Raw genomic sequence first — 18225 nt, 5'->3', positions numbered from 1 at the left:
GATCATCCTTGCATTTCTGCTTTTCAGCTACAACCAACTGTTTGACCTGTAATTTTTTCTTTCTGTAAAGTGACAGCTTCTCCTCCATTTCATGTTGATCTCCCCACGTTCTTGCTTGTTATGAGGATCTTCTTGCACAGTTTCTGTCATTGATAGCCTTTTTAATATCATCATTCCACCAGGCAGTTTCTTTAGGTTTTCTTATTTGACTCTGTCGTCCACATACTTTTTCTGCTGTACCAACCACAACCTCCTTTAGAATATCCCATTCTTCATCTACCAATTTCAGTTCTTCTCTTGGCAACAACCTGCGGACACCTTCCCTGAATTCTTCCTTCACTTGGCTCGGTTAGTTACCAAGTTTTTATTTTTGGGACTCTTTTGTTACAGACTTTGGGAGGTCTTTTCTCTGCAATAACTGCAACCAACAGTCTATGGTCTCCACCAAGGTCTTCACTTGCAATGACCTTAACATCACTGACATTTATCCATACATTTTGATCTATCCGAATATAATCTATTACTGTACCTATTTTCTATTTTATCATTACAGCTATATCTTGTGATTTTATGGGAGTCCCTTTTCTTGAACCAAGTGTTACTCACTATCAGGTTGTTTCTCGTGCACAGATCTAACATATATTCTCCCTCCATTTCTGTTTCCCATTCCATGAGGGCCCAGTATGGATTCATATCCTGTTCGTTGTGAGCCAACTTGTGAATTAAAATCACCCATTACAATTAGATTGTCATACTCAGTGTGTTCTTCCAAGTTATTAAGTAAGTTGGCCTTTCCCTCTTTTGAGCATCCTACCTGTGGAGCATAGACTTGGATCACATTGTACTTTTTCCCTCCTAAGTTCACACATAACTTAATTATCCTTTCACTAACAAACACAACTTCACTACAAGCATCTATGTCTTTATGTATTAAAAATCCTATTCCATTCTTAGACTCTACTTCATTTCCAGACCAGTAGAGTCTATAATCCAATCTGATATTCATTTTCCCAGTTTTGTTCCACTTTGTTTCACTCAGGCCCATGATCAGAAGTTTCCTCCTTTCCATGAGGTCGACCAGCTCTTCAGTTTTGTTTGTCAATGTCAGGATATTTAATGTTCCCACTCTGATACTTCGTCTTCGTTTGGTTTGGGTAGCTGGTGTAACATTGGGCTGTAAACCGTCATTCACACTAAACTGATGTCGTCATGAATTCCTACATCTGAGGCTCGTATTATTCTTGAAGGCAACTTCTTCAGTAATCCCTCTGTTGACCTGCTGAGCCTAAAACAGACAGATTATCTTTCACGGTTTTCTCCCTTAGCCTTTGGTGTCCAGTCACCTCAACCTACAAGGCAGCCGGTTGTAATCATATTAATCCCTGAATACAGGCTGCCTTTTCCGCCATCTCCACCGCACCGAAGTCCACCTTCTCCGCTGTAGAAGTCGTTGAGGTCTTCACTCGTAACCCTCAGCTGGGACCCTTACCAGATGTTACACACCGGGTCAGTGTGCTCTGGGACTAACATAGGCAGGGGCGCCACTCCCTGGGTAGGACTGCCTCCGAAAAGGGTCCCTTACATGTAGCAAGGCAAAATCATTTCCAAATGGTAAAGTTGTGAAATAAATGTGGAACTTCTTATATTCTCAGATAAAACAAGTTAGTGAAAAACAAACACTGTCAGATTTGACAGAAAAGATTAACTTTCTTATCCTAAAACTGATATTGAGGGCCAATATTACTCATAAAACACTCAATTTCACATTATGTATTTGTCATCTTCCTGACTATGCTTACTACAAGTTTGAAAAACTTTTCTTAGGGCTGGTTGAATAAACTGTTTGATCTGAGATCAGAGACAAAATTTATCTCAGTTAACTAAACTCGGGTTTTTTAATGTATAAACGTTAATCTGGGATCAATTTGCACTGAAGTAGGATTAACTTTGACTGGAGAAATTTCTCCAATTGAACTCTTTGATCACAGTTCAAGGAGTTATTTTCTATTCAAGATACAAGAACAGCTGATTGTGAACATAATATTACCTGTGTTGTTACGATAAATCATAAGAAAATACACTAAAGACTAACATAATACATTGTTAGCTATAGCTGCTGTCCGTATATAAGCTATATTACACTTTGTATAATGCAGTGAAACATAATTCTACAACATAACCTCTATAAATTGATTACGTTCATGTTTTACAGATGTCTGATTACTGGGATATAGAGAGTTATTCAGCTAAGTTGTCCACCTCGAATAACACACGGACCGTTGAAGATAGAATGGCGTCAATATCCTCAGAGATAATGCTATTAACATTGTTGTTAATATGGAACTACACTGTTTCCTACACCTAGCCTTAAATCTACAAACATTACAAGTTCAGCACCGTCATTATTAAAAAAATCGATCCAAGTACTTCTCGAGAAAACTCAATGTATTCAAACGTGCTTTATCTGCCAGCTGGGGATTGCCCTGTTCAATTCGCGCTATGTAAGAAACATGAGCTAGCCAATGACATGCAGAGTTGCTTCACCTTTCCCTGACAGCTACGTATTCGCTTTGCTGTGCTCAAAAAGCATTATGACCTAATTTATGATTTCAAACCTCTTTAATATGGCCGTCAGTAATGGGTAAAGGAAAAAAGGACATGTGACAGGCTCTACGTGACAACAGTTTTATTATGTTGTGATATTAGGCCATACAAGACCGAACGAGCCAAGTGCAACTGGGCAATTACCCTCCTCTTAACACTAATCGATCTTCAAAAAATGAATATAGGAAAGAATGGCCAAGAAGGTCATGAAAATAAAAGACACAGTAGGCTTCGCAAACCTAATACTGTGGGGATCAGAAAAAAAAAAAAAAAAAGAGTTGACTGAGGGAGGTCTGATATCCATTTTTCCTTCATCTGTGTTCGCTGCAAGAAAAGCACATGAAGAAATTCCAGTACATGCTACAAATGACGCTCCTTTGTCGACAGTCAAGGCCAGATTCACAATTAAGTAATTTATTTTCCACCTAGTCGATACAATGATTGCTTAAGGTAATTTAATGCGTAAAAGTGGTACATGTTTTGTATATTATCAACATCTTCAGCCACATAACACTGTTTAGATGAAAAATATATAAATTGACAAAGTAATGCTTTAGAGGAAGTGTCCTTAAAATTAACATAAGATTGACAACATTAAAGCAAACAAATAACTCAAGAGAAAATATATAAATTATTTCTACAATTGAAAGCAGTCGTCAAGGAAACACTTGTACAATATTCCATAGAGAATATGTCCTAATGAATATTCTTTTCTTAATAATTCATGAAAAAAGGTCAATTTATAAATTAAAAATTATACAAAGTAATTGTCGAAATGAAGAAAGCCATATATCACAGTGTGGCTCCTATTATTAATACAGATCAAAATATAACTAATTCCTAGTTGTCAATTCTTATTAAGCCTGCTTTCCTTTGGAACAGTAACTCCTGTCATTCCTTCACAGTTTTGTGTCTGGTGTAATACTGATGATGCGTTCTTCCTTGCTCTTGCACCTGAGGCGGCCAGCTCGATTCAACTTGCATTATCCAAGAGGAAAGCAATTTCGTATTTCATTTGTTGACAGTCACGGCCAGGACAATTCCACAATTTAAGTATTATCCAACGTGCAAAGCTATTTCGTATTTTACTTGTTTTGCAGTGTTACAACGTCCACTTTTGAGAACTCCAACTACATTTGAACAACACATGTGTAAAATAAGTTCAGTTTTGTACAACGCGAAGTTGTAATCTCAGTTCATTTTCAGAACTAAGTTCTAAATAGATCTCAGGTCAGATGTCTTTATGCAACCGGGCCTTAAAATGTTAAAAATTAAAAACAAAGCTTACTTTGGTCATCCATAAAAAGCTCTGATAAAACTAAGCATAAAGTATCCACAACTAAATCGCAACTCACGCTTGTGCTTCATCCATTTTACTGCAGATGAACTGCAAAATAGGGATGACCTCATTGAAACATGACACTCCTGAGCCTACATCATTGTCTCCACCCCTCTTGAGGCTGCGGTCCAGCTCCTGAGACTCTTCCTCTGCAATCAAAATAAGAAGTAATCAGGAGTTACGTGATTTTGGGAGAATACAGTATTTACTCGCGTATTAGACCCCTTTTTTCCCATTTTTACAGCCAAAAAAAGGAAAGGGGGAACCAATATGCGGTATTCTCAAATTTTGTGCAGTGAACACAAGACTTCTAGGCTATAAAGAGCTATAAATTGTACATGTAAACATTCTACACTGTTCTTTAACAAACTCATGAATGTATTTGAGTTATACTGGCTATTTTTGTAGGAAGGCAGTATTTCTAAACGTAAAAAGACAATACAGGTAAATGGTGAATATGACATTTAGGCCTACATATAAAGTAAATATAGTCCGTTTTGTTACCGATACACATATCACGTCATTCATTACATCTCATTAATTCCTCTGATGAGGTTGACATCAGGAAGGGCATACGGTCGTGAAAACTCGCTACGGAGATTCGTTTCACTTCATACTCAACCCCGTAGAGGAAAGGGATAAGGGTATCGTATTATCATATTATGCAATATTGATACAAAAGAACTTAATGGCCAGTCATTTGTCTCTGTCAGTTGAGCACTAGGCCTAACACACAATAAACCTGATCACTGCTTTCATTTGAATTATCATCTTGCACCGCCAACTTCCCGGCTACCGCCGTGTTGTCATTCTAAGCGACGTCATCTTCACTGCCATCTCGTCAGCTACATCAGCCATGCACTGCAAATGAGAGCATACAAGGTCCCATCTTTCTGAACCTTTTAAAAATAGTTTCATTCCTGACCACAGAGTCTATAACAGTGTGTATCTATTCCCAAATGGTTTCTGGAGATGGTCTATGATATTCCTAGTTGGTGTATGTGTAGCAGAAGCCACTCCTTCCGAATAAAGCCGTGCTGTAGAAGGCGTGCCAAACTACCAGCTGATAACTAGCAAATGATTCAAGTTATACTTCCGAATGTAATACATAGTGGCTGGAAGCATTCCTTTGATAACTGCAATTGTTCAAAGCCAGACCCTTATTTTTAAGTATATTTCATGTATGTTCTCTACATTTATCACATCAGGATGTACGTAAACAGCTGTACATGAGATAAGAGAGACCGCATTGTTTAGGTTAGGCATGCTATCGCCCGGATAGTGCCAAAAATTCCTCCACGGAAAGAATAAAAATAAATAACAAGAAAGTTTGTTGCAATTTATGGATATCTACAGGTGTGGTGGTAATGCATTTTATTATCATAATGTTTAATTTCATACGCTCGTTGTCTCCGTTCTTTTTTTTTCTAGTAGCTTTACGTCGCACCGGCACAGATACGTCTTATGATGACTATATTCTTTCTATTAATGCATACCCTAGTATGTTTTGTTTGAAGTATCCGAAAATCGTTTGTTGAAAGTACATGGGGACATAAAATTATTATTATTATTATTTGTTGTTAGGTACGTCGGCGAGTAAAACAATTGTTATATTTGGATAGCTTTCATCACGTTTTAAGCTTGCTTACTTTCCCAAAAAATACATATATCGGCCCAAGTTAAGAGATATTAAACGATCAGTTTCTTAATGATCTCGCCTGCTATATAATAGCAACAACCGTGAATATTTCTCAACTAAAGTAAACTCGTTTCCTCATCCTGAGGTGATGCAGCTCTTTTTAGACACAGCCCCAGTGGAGGAGTGTTACATGTACAGTTTTTACTGCACATCAACCTTCCTGTCATTTGTAAATCTCTGGCAGTACGGTACCGGGAATCAAACTCAAGACTCCCAAGAACGGCAGCTAATTGTGCTAACCATTAAGCTGGCAGACATTAACTACAAAACATAGGCATATAGCATGACTGATGCATGGTTGCAATGCGCGGGTTGGACACAAAACTATGCACCTACTAGTGAGACGTCATCAAAGCTGCAGTAGGCCTACGCTATAAAGGCGGACATTTTTTAACTACGAAACGCAGATGTACCGAATGACTTCGACGCGTGTTTTCATTACATAAAATAAATTTCATCGTAAAGTCCGTATTGTCGTACGTATACTTTAAGGTTAAGTTAATATTCCACCTTTACAATACCATAAGTTTATTGTTTATTTATTTAAACAATTATTAAATATTAATTATTAAATAAATAAACAAGAAACTTATGGTATTGTAAAGGTGGAATATTAACCTTAAAACGTGTTTTTATTGCGCAGGTCGTATGGACGAAAACATTCACAAATTTGTGCGATGTCATCGGAGCTGCATTAAGACTCGTACCCGCTTCGAAACGGAATCTTCGTCGTTCTCTGACGAGTTACCTTATCATAATGTTTAATTTCATACGCTCGTTGTCTTATCCTGAGGTGATGCAGCGAGATTTATTTTTTTCATTTTCTTCGTATCGAAAAGCCAGGGGGGGATCTAATATGCGAGAGGGTCTAATACACTAGTAAATACGGTATTCACTCTAGTTTTAACTGCAAACCAAATAGCTACTGAACATCTGACAAACTTAGAATCTCAGTTTCTCTTGACACCAGAATTGTCAGATCAATGATCAAAATAGCAGTACCTTATTTAAGGCCATTGCCGTTTTCTTCTCACTCCTAGACCTTGCCTCTTCCATCGTCGCCATAAGACCTATCTGTGTTGGTGCGACATAAACCAAATTGTAAAAAAATACTTGGCTGCTACTAAACAAGAACAAAAGGAAAGAAAAAAGAGTGTTTGTGGAGATCTACAGGACGGGCAGAAAGTAACTAGGTCTTAATAAACTTAATTGGCTGTAGAACTTTAAATATGAGTGGAATCATAATGAAAATAGTGTGTACAAGTACATCATTAAATATGATTTGAGTTTTTTTTTTTCAAATTGGACGTACAGAGGCTGTCCCTGAGGGAGTACACACAACAATAACAAAGATGGGTGAACGTCAGTTTGTTACGGAGCAAATACAGATTGCTGCATACTATGAGGTGTGAAATTCCACTGTTCTTGTTCAGAGATAGTGGCATACAAATTTTCCAGAGACAATAAAGAATTGTCACTTGAAGATATTGATCACAGGTTTGGTTAAGGATGCAAGAAGAAATGGACATCCATCTACGTCCTGGGCTGTAAATATTTTTTTTTACAATTTGGTTTATGTCGCACCGACACAGACAGGTCTTATGGCAACGATGGAAGAGGTAAGGGCTAGGAGTGGGAAGGAAGCGGCCGTGGCCTTAAATAACGTACAGCAGATGTACCGCATGACTTTGACGCGTTTTCATTGCATAGGTCGTATGGACAAAACTATTCACAAATTTGTGCGATGTCATCAGAGTTGCAATAAGACTCGTACCTGCTTCGAAGCCGAATCGTCATTCCTCTCTGAGAAATTACGTTGGGGAGTCTTCTATGCAAGATTTTTTTTTTCATTTCCTGCATCTCGAAAAGCCAGGGTGTTCTAATATGCGAGGGGGTCTAATACACAAGTAAATACGGTATTTGCTTGGTGTGAAAATGGGAAACCACGGAAAACCATCTTTGGGGCTGCCAACAGTGGAGTTTGAACCCATTATCTCCCCGGATGCTAGCTTATAACTGCGAACCCTAATTGGGCGGCCAACACATGTAACTATTCTCATGTTTAGACCCATATTGAAATTTGCTATAATTTGCATACAAATTTGTATTTTTTATTTTTTATTTCACCTTTTTAATACAATTGATTTTGTGTTGTTAGAAATTCATATTGCTACAACACTACATTAAAAGGGACATGTTTCGCTCGGTTTCGAGCATCCTCAGCCTTCGTAATTTATCTCAAGGTTAAGACCTGTCATTGTTAATTTGCTTATAACTAATTTGTACTTAATTATGATTCTAAAAACTAAGTGGTAAAATACGTGAACATAGGCATTTGTAAATACAATGGACAGTTTAACATTTTAAAATGAGAGTGCTAAAATTGGGATATACATTAATTCTAATAACACTGACGTCCAAAACACAGTAATATCTTCACAATTATTGGTTGACTTATTGTATTAAAATTTGAGTTGTAAATTCTACTAAAACTCAATAGTGTCTAAAGCTTAAAGTCTTAATTGCGTTGGAAATATTCTGCATCATGTATTGGGTTGAGGCATTCTTCTGTAATTTATTAGTTGTAACCAGTGAACGCAACTTATTGGTAGTTTCCTAGCAACTTATTGGTAGTTTCCTAGCAACTTATTGGTAGTTTCCTCGAACTGGTCTTAATTTGACGAGCAGATTTTAAACTGGAAGTAGTTCGTGTTTATGAGAGCTTAGTCAAAAGGGACGTCACTCCGAGAATCTCGAAGTGTTGATATGTTTTCTTTCTCCAAAATATTTAAATGATGATGCATCTGTAACAAATGAAATTACGTGATGATGTATGTTATTGTGCTTTCACAGTGATCGTATTGGTATGCGTCACTTACCCCTTTGACTGCTCCTACAATTCCATGCGGTACCTGTTACATTACGGTGACTGCTTGCTTTTGTGTTTTTACTCCTTGTGTTATATGAATGAAGAAGCTGTTGTGAAGGGCGAGTAGGGGACTTAGAGGAAGAAACAGTAGGTGGGGAGTTAAACGTTGGCGTATCATGTGGCGAGGAGTCTTTATGCATTGTCAAGGTGGGAGTAGAGGAGGAAACGGTAGGTGGGGGGCATTGGACCTTGGCGTATTGTGTGGAGGGGAATCTTTATGCGTTATCAAAGTAGTAATTGCGTCTATTTTTGTGGTGGGAGTTTTCAGATTAAATGTCTTAAAAGAATTTACTATTATCTGATTTTTAAGTTTGTAGTAATAATGGCAATTGCTCTATTAACGGACTCTTTATTTCGACCGCGTCATTCAGGGTTTTTCTTTATTATAATATTGGTCCAAATGAATATAAATATTCTCAAACTCAGTCTTTAGCTTCCCTTTTTCAATCATTTTGATTATTTTGAGGTCTCTGTCTACTGTGGTATATTGATGGCCGGTTTCTTTCATGTGGTTACTCATTGCGGAATATTCGTTATGCTTTAAAGCATTAAAGTGTTCCATGTATCTGGTAAGAAAGCTGCGGCCAGTTTGGCCAACATACGAAAAATTACACTGTGTGCATGGTAGTCCGTACATCCCACAACCCTAATATTTGTTATTATTGAAGTTTACTATGCCTTTGCTCATAAATGAAAGAAAAGTTCCACCTAATCAATACTATTTTATTATCACATGTAGGACCGGTTTCGACCTCTCAGAAGGTCATCCTCAGCTACACTAGAATTGCATTTACATACTATGCCTCATATTGAGAGCTAATGACATACTCTAGAATTCAACAATTTTATAGTGGTTATACCCATGCTAAGAATTCAATGTTTTACATAGTTACAATTACAAAAATGAATTGCTCTTATTACACTCAATGTACATATGTAAGAACTAATATGAGTTCGTCTTTTCTTTAACGTGATGAGTATGTCGGAGTATTTTTAACATAGGCATTTGCCTAGTCAGTTTAACATCTCCAATCTTATGAATATTTAGTCCTGTATGAAATGAACTTAGTTGAACAATTGTAAAATAGTCAGTATTATAGTCGTTTGCAGTGCTTGCAGTGGCAGGACCACAAACTACCATGCTATAATGGTAGAGTTCTCACATTTGGTCTTATATTCGTCATGCCGGGAGTGTCCGAGGATAGGTTCTGCTCGCCACATGCAGATCTTTTGATTTGACGCCCACAGGCGACCTGCGCGTCGTGAGGAGGAGGAGGACGAAATGATGATGAAGACGACACATACACCCAGCCCCTCTGCCAGCGGAATTAATCAATTATGATTAAAATTCTCGACCCTGCCAGGAATCGAACCTGGGATCCCTGTGATCTAAGGCCAGCACGCTAACCATTTAGCCATGGAGCCAGACAATTTGTTCATAATTGTTGCATTAATATTTGTTCTTGAAGGAGAATTTGTGGAAGAATTATCTTTTCAGATCTGCTTTTTCACAACCCCCTAAAGTACTAATATGCAGTCACAAGAAGGGAGCATTTTGGCGCCAAATGCCGACAGTTAGGGATATCAAGCATTTTCATAACATATTGTACAGCACACCGTAACGTATTTATAATCAAGTATATAGCGCAGAACTTTCGAGGAGAACTGTGAGTAATGTCAGTAATAAGTATAAGAACATATCTATAAAGTATTTTATGAAGCGAACAAGAAAATAACCTGGTAAAAAACCTGTTTTACCTGTCCGCAGGGCAACTTTTCTAGGAATATTGCAGATATCAAAAGACAGAGTACGTCTGGCTTGTATCACTTAAGACTGGTCTTTCACCTATAGATAAATGAGGAGGAGATACTTGTAACAGACACAGTAAAGAAAAGAAAAAAAACTACCAATGAAAATGTTCATAGAGGAATGAATTATTGCTAGTGAATTACACTATTGTACAGAACAAGTGAAAGGTTGCAAGTATTTATCAAGCGAGCTGAATATTAGTAAACTGTGGAGAAGTTACAACCGGCCAGTATCAACCAAACTACGAATTAAGGAAGCTTATTTCTGTTGGATATACAATACTGGGTTTGTTACTCTAGAGAATGATGATTACTCTAAATGTTTGTTGCTGAAAGCTAAGCTAAAGAACTACAAGATTCCTCAAGAAGAGAATGATATATATTGTACCAGTAAAAGAGCCCAACTTTACGATTTATTTTTAACGCAAGCATGGAATAGTTCTCAGGGCTAAACTGGATGAATAATAGCTAGGGCTTGGTACAGGAGGCAGGGTCCTATCTACAAGAAAAATTTGAATCTGATTTGATAAGAGTTTATTCATGTAATGCATGATAAATTGCATATCACCTCATGGTAGATAGGGGTTGTCTTCCACATTGTCCTTTAAATGGCCCGGGTCTCCAGCTCACCAGGCCGCACCGGCTGGAACACGTTCCAGAAGATGCCCAAGTACTCCATCAAGATGCGGCCGGACCATCCAGATTGGTTGCATGGAATACGCCTCAAGTTCCTGATGCTCGTGATGACCTCCGCTGGTTCCTGACGATGTTGAGGGTAATTACATTACCCAAGTACAATGAGGTTGGTAGAATCAATGCAAACTCCGTAAGTTTGCTCTTCGTCACTCGCAGAATAAATCAAAGTTCATGAAAATGAGTTTTCTCACCACTAATAAAATCACGAGACAAAGTTCATAAAGACTTTCAAGAATCCACTCTTTAACACTCATGGAAATGACGAGTCCGCGGTCATGAAGACTTTCAATAATGTTATAGTTCATCAATGAAAAATAATTACAAGTCTTTAAGTGATCACTGGCAAAGATCACAAGTCTATGCTCATGGAACCTTCGAATAAATTTAGAGTTCATCACTCATGAATATTACAAGTCTTTGGGAAATCACTTGGCGAAAAGTTAAAGTCCATCACTGGTAAAGATTACAAGTCTTTGAATAATCACCGGCGAAAAGTTCAAGTCCAACACTGGTAAATATTACAAGTCTTATTTATAAAGACTTAGAAAAATTCAGAGTTCCTCAACGATACTATAACCACACGAAGATAGCTTCCGACGATAATGGCAGCAAGTAGGGCCACGTTGACTACTCGACTGTCACTGACTGACTGAGATATCAGGCTATATTGAGCCCTCCTTATATTTGGTTTGGGACATCTACGTCACATATGCCGTGAAGCTGGTTATCTCCTGAATCCCTCGACGGATTTTCTTGAAATTCAAGCATTGCGACGTTTATGTAATTCCCTTTAAGATGACATGTTGATCAAGTCGCTACCACAATTATTATGAGAGTTGTAATTTTTTTCTCCTTCAAATGTTCCGGAAGGTGTGACGCTTGAATCTGGAACATACGAGTTCAGGCTAGCTGCACGTGGCATGACAGGCGGATGATCTAACTAGCCCCTGAGGCTACGTCACGCATACAGCTGTTCTCAGCTTGCTTGCTCGTCCCGCTGAATGTAAACAAACCAGGCTTGCACGGAGTAATACGCGTGGTGATAAAATACGATCAAATACTGGATACTGGCCACATTTAAGCAATTGCAGTTATCGAGCTAGGTATATTATATTATAATATATTATATTAAGGGGCGTAAGCATTTTATTATGTTATATGCAATCAAGAATATAATGAACTGACACTAAGTTTTGACTACCAAACCTATTTACCCCTACCAAACTTACCAGAGCAAGTCACATATTTCAGACAATTGTACATGTACAATTTTACAATTTGTGTAGGAACATTGCACGAGTGACAAACAACACACGTTTATATACCAGAGGCTGGAATTTTCTCATCCAAAAGGATTTAATGACATTGTTTCCTGTGTTTTGTTGTCGACGTCAGCTGATACTGGTATTTGAATATTCATTTCTCTCCTGCAATTCTTTAATAACCTGCATGCTCTATGCAGATGTCTATGATGGCTTAGCAAATCAATTCTGACATGATTGCACTCAATGGAAGGTGGAGAACATGGCTGAGTCTGGGGTAATTTACGTCTTTGACATTCCTCTTCTTCTTGTCTTTGATGTTTATGTTCTAACTATGCAACAGCAGCTGAAATGGTCGTGCACCAAGTACTATCTTCTGCAATGGTTCACCAAGTACACAGATCAATGTTTTTGCTTGTTCAAGGTCTCTTTGGCTTGATCCTTACAGCACACCAGAGGAGCCTTACTGCACTAAATTCAGTATACAGGATTTGTCAAGGAAGAAGTGTATCGTCCCTCATACGCCAGACATGCCAAATCTATCCGAGTTGGTGACCTTACAATGGTAGTTTTTCACCTTTGCAACTGTTGTAATCAGTATCTGCTCATCAACTATGAGAGTGGTGGTTTTCATCTGCCTGAGGAGACTGATTACCTAGGGTCAAGGAGTCTTTCAGTCACATTGACAAACAATACTGCAATGTATTTGAAACGTCTGTAAACTGTATGGAAGGCACAGAAAACACTGTTCAAACCAGAAAAAGAACCAAATTAAAACCAGAAAAAGAACTAAATAATTCAACAGACTGAGGAAGCTTCAATTTAAAAGCCTTATACCGTTGGCATATTTCATAAGATGTATTTGTACAATCTGTGGAAGCTAATAAATCACCGAACAAGATAAATACAGAAAAAGGGAAAAGACAAAAGATAAAACAATATAGAAAGTAATAAAGATGAACGCAGGGAAAAACTCAGGAGAAAAGGATCCCAGCAGGATAATCTACATAATGGAAAAGAGGAAACAGGTGACAAATCATATCATGTATAGAGATGTAATAACATAAATACAACACAATGAGAGGTTAGTGTAGGAAAAGAGAACAGAAAAAAAAAAAAAAAAAACACAATGACATACAAAAACACATGTTATAAGCTGTCATTCAGAACATGTTATTACGAGGTTATAGTAATCATCCAGGAACTACCTGAATAAGGGTGATGGAGGAGAAAGAAAGAAGTAGTATGATACGAAATGCAAATCTACTACATGCAAGAATACAGTGTATGTCTAACCTAGAAAATTGCAGAACGACCTCAGGGTTTGACTGGTAGCTGCCTGGGCAGCAGTACGAACAGCTTGGTTGCCCGTTTCGTGTGCCTCACTACATAATGTCAGAATCTGAATGATGATGCGTCCATTCATCGGTGAATAGCTGCTGCATGCCACATTCAGCAGTACCTGTACAACAACCAATGAACAATACAAGCAAAAAAAAAAGGAAAGTTGGCAAAGCACATGAACTTTCTCACTAAGGTTTATACAGAAGTACAGGGTCCGGAAGAAACAATCTACCAGTTGAGAGCTGGACTCCACAATCACAGAACACGGGTGATATAAGCGGGCCACGTAACACTAAAATCAGGTGGTTCAACTTCAATAATGCTTATGTATGTCAGCCCAGTCAGAACACAAAAACTAAGCCAGCAGTATACAGATACCAGTTGATCCACACCAAAGGACAACAAAAAGCACAAACAGAAAGACTTCCAGCTCAAGACTGTTTTTAACGATCAACATTTCACATTTTTTTAACTTTCATCATGTTTTTTTAAAAACTATTTAAATAACATTTCATTTTGTGTCTCTCCTATGTCTTTAATAATAATATTATTGGCTTTACGTCCCACTAACTATTTTTAAGGTTTTCAGAGACGCTAAGGTGCTGGAATTTAGTCCCGCAGGAGTTCTCTTACATGCCAGTAAATCTGCGGACACGAGGCTGACATATGAGCACCTTCTAATACCACCGGACTGAGCCAGGATCGAACCTGCTAAGTTGGGGTAGAAGGCCAGCGCCTCAAACGTCTGAGCCACTCAGCCCGGCTATGTTTTTAATACATCATACCTCTACTGAGGATGACCCAATGCTGGGTCGAAACATGTCTGTCTATGTGTGAACTTTTGTCTTGATTGGATGTAAAAAAAATACATAGTATTGACTAGGAGGATCAAAATAGTTTTTGTACCATTTTGTAAGAAATTTTAGTATAGGTCCTAGAGTAACACTCAATAGGAAAAGTAAACAACTAGGGTGGTAATTGGTAACATAATGCCATTTTATGACACAATAACACAAATCGTGGGTTTTTTAAATCACATCTTTTACAAAACCACCGTCCCTTGAGACGTACGTATGGAGTCGACGAACGAAGCTGTCCATTACTTTCACTAGCATTTCAGGTGGAATTGCCTGGACCTCTTCACAAATGCGCTGCCTCAGAGTCTCTGACCTGTGTAAAACTGCAGCGTGTTTGTTTACTAAACGCCTAGAACACCTGTCAATGTCATTTCTTACTCTCTCAATGTTTTCTGGTGTCCACACTGTCCTTGGCTTTCCCGGTGGCTTCTTATTCGTGGCACTTGCGGTAGCATGAAACTGATCAATTCACCTCCAAATTCTGGTACTCTTCCATATCTCCCAATGTTGAATTGCTGTCAAAACTCCCGTTGTATAGCTACCACACTGTTACCACTTTTGAAAAACGCTTCAATAACAAAAGCGCGATGCGTCGTGGTCCAACCCTCCATGATAACTAAAATGGCATCCTTCCTGCTACATGCTACCTTGCTCGATTTTATCCTCACTGCAGGGCCATACATGCTACCAACCGTCGAAAGTGGTAGATTGTTTCTGCCGGACACTGTATAAGGAGTAAGAATGGACAGGAAAAGTCACTCCATGAACATAACAAAAATACAAGAGTAGACGAAAACTGGAAAAAGTATATCAAGAAATACTAGCACAGAATATGGTTGTGACAGAGCTGCAACATAATCAGTTCATAGACCAATGAAAAAACAACACATACTAATCCAGACACCACAACACCACAAATTATCAACAAACTAGTAACCTGCCCTGGCTCCTAGTATATGCACATAGCTCAGCGTCCAACTCCTTGACTGAATGGTCAGTTTTGAGGCCTTCCGAGGGTCCCAAGTTTGATTCCCGGTCAGATCAGGGAATTTTACCGCACCTAGGTTAATTCCTCTGACTCGGGGACAGGGTGCTGATGTTTAAAACAACAACACGTAATAGTGTATACATCCCTCAACATTGGATTGGCATCCGGAAGAGCATCCAACCATAAAACAAAGTAACGTCCACAAATGTGACACAGTTTGCAACCATGACCCTATCAGAGTGTGGGAAAAGCAGAGGAGAAAGATGATGATATGTACATACTGTGGCTCAGGGCAACAATTTTTCATGACCCTCTGAGATGCCCATCTATTAATGCCCTCCTTTCTACCCATCCAATATTTACACCTTTCCTCTGCTTTCTCTATTATGACCGTAATTCCCAAACCATTCATGACAGTTGCATACTGTAAAGAAATTTTTTTACCTTAAGATTATTGAGGTGAATAAAAAAATTCAAACTTTAATTTTAGGCCTTTTCAATTGTGTAATTACCAGAGTTTTACCGAAGTGCGACAGTGGGCTCAGCAGTTGCACTGTCACACCTTTTCAAGGTGTGTCATTTATTTTTATAATGATTACATGATTAATCTCAAATAAGCTTTCTAATTTTTGCAAACTACAACACAAAAGCACTTATTGAGGGCTACCTTTTACAGATAGGTATACTGTATACTGATAACAAAAAAACATGCCCATATACCTGTTCTCTTAAACTTCCTTTACTAAAATCACCATGCCCAGCTCCCTTTCGTGGTAGATTAATAGTTCATATAACTAAACTAAACCTTTCTCAATAAATGCTGTATAGAATTGTGAAAATCGAAAGAAAATACATTGGGTAGTTCTCAAAATTAGCCCCTACAAAGACAGGCAGTCACCTACCAGATACTTTTTTTTAATATTCAGAGATAATATTAAATACCTACATATTAGCACATATGGTCACCCCAAAGGCATGTCTCTCATCAGTTAACACAGGCAAAACAATGTCATGCATAGTCCATCAGCGAGTGTTTATTGTGAAGAAATACTGGCTTAAAAATCTACTACCACCACACAAATGGTTTACCATCATAAATATGGTATTTACAATGGTCCTGAACAAAAGACAGTCGTACAGTTCCCTGCAAAGATGGAAGAAACAGGCTCATTACTGAGTGAGAAAGGGAAGTACAATACGCCATTAAGATTGTTGATTATTGATTGGATTATTGACCAGAACGTTGCAGAAGACTGGCTTCCTCTGCAGTGATGAACCAAAGAGCAGCTAAAAAGGCAAAAATCAGGCTGAACAGAGTGACAGCAAAAACCCAACTTGAATAGCCCAATCAAGACAAGCTTATACATTATAGTAATTGGTTCCTCAACTTTGTGGGGAGAAAAACACCAGAATTTTGACACTGACATGGTTTACCAACGAAGCTTGATTTCATCTCTCATGGTGTGTGAACTCTCAAAATATGAGGAACTAGGGCATCAGAAAATCCTTATGAGATCCATGAGCAACCACATCATTCTCAAAAGGTGGAAGCAGGTGTGCTATTTCCATTGAGAAAATCCTATTTTCTCTGAAAGCTCTGAGGACAAAGCTACTTACCAGGACAATTTCATGGAGAAATTAGAAGAAAATGAACTTTTGAAACAATATGGTGCTATGTGCCACAACTCCAATGGATCCATAACACTCATCAGCAGCTTCTGTGGAGGAACATCTAGGATTGCTTAACACTTCACCCTCTGTGACCAAACACTAACACTCCTATGCGTACGAAGCCCGAGCGCAGTTCATTTTCACATTTAACAGTTTGTATTGCGGCAGGTTTTTAGTTTAAACAAACGCCACTCATTCATCGTGTGGTGTAGGGTTTCATTTACTTGCAAAAAAAAAAAAAAAAAGAAGAAAGCTAGATCGCAGCACCTACTGGAAAGTACTTGAATCGCTCATAACAACATGTGGTAATTGGTCACTGTCAGGCAGAACCTCTAAGTAAAATGGTTGCCAGCAAGTTCTCCAGCAATGACATTGTGGAGATTTTGATCAACTCTGGCAATGTATTTGAATTTTCCTGATCCTACTGATGCTATAATATATAGTAACCATTGTAATTTCTTACTTGTGTTATCCATTTCCCAATGCATGCAATAATAAAAGGTTTTTAATTTTTTTAAAGTATACTTTACCCAAAAATTATTTTGAGAAAGTTTCTAATTTGTTTTAACATAGTTTACAAACCATTGGAGCATTTTAACCAATCATATACATTAACGTCTAACAGTATTAAATGGAGTCAACATTTCACCTTCTTCTGCTCCCAAACCTTCTTCATCCTGTCGGACCTAGCAGCCCTTTAGTTGTCAGTACAGTAGAACCTCAATTATATGTTCCCGGAACTACATTTTCCTGCATTATTCATTCAAATTATATGGTCCAGCGAGCATCCTAATTAAATCACATTGTAAAAATCCCTTTTTCTTGTTTCTTATTGAAAGCGACTGTACTCAATACTCTCCTACTGACTTGCTAGGCCTAAAGCATAAGAGAATTTTCTTTCAGGGTTTACTCCCTTAGCCTTTGAGGATGCCTTCCTCGTCCTACAAGGCAGTAGGTTCCATCTGTACACCCCAGAAGGATGGGTTGCCTCTTCCGCCCTCTCCACCGTACCGAAGTTATATCAAAT

The 18225-nt window shown here is 38.2% G+C and overlaps 1 protein-coding gene across 1 annotated transcript in view; it reads right to left on the bottom strand.

Moving 5' to 3' along the window:
• LOC136874117 (brefeldin A-inhibited guanine nucleotide-exchange protein 3) overlaps positions 1 to 18225 on the bottom strand; it is a 428916-nt gene that overhangs the window by 356883 nt on the left and 53808 nt on the right. Inside the window, exons 5-6 of the mRNA XM_067147676.2 lie at positions 13635 to 13800; positions 3960 to 4092 (exon numbers count right to left, since the gene is read on the bottom strand). Coding sequence (XP_067003777.2) covers positions 3960 to 4092; positions 13635 to 13800 — 299 coding nt within the window. The remainder of the gene's footprint in view (positions 1 to 3959; positions 4093 to 13634; positions 13801 to 18225) is intronic.

The sequence above is a fragment of the Anabrus simplex genome, chromosome 1 (assembly GCF_040414725.1).
Source record: "Anabrus simplex isolate iqAnaSimp1 chromosome 1, ASM4041472v1, whole genome shotgun sequence".
NCBI lineage: Eukaryota > Metazoa > Arthropoda > Insecta > Orthoptera > Tettigoniidae > Anabrus > Anabrus simplex.
The sequence above is the reverse complement of the archived record's forward strand: the minus strand, read 5'-3'. Positions and strand labels throughout refer to the sequence as shown.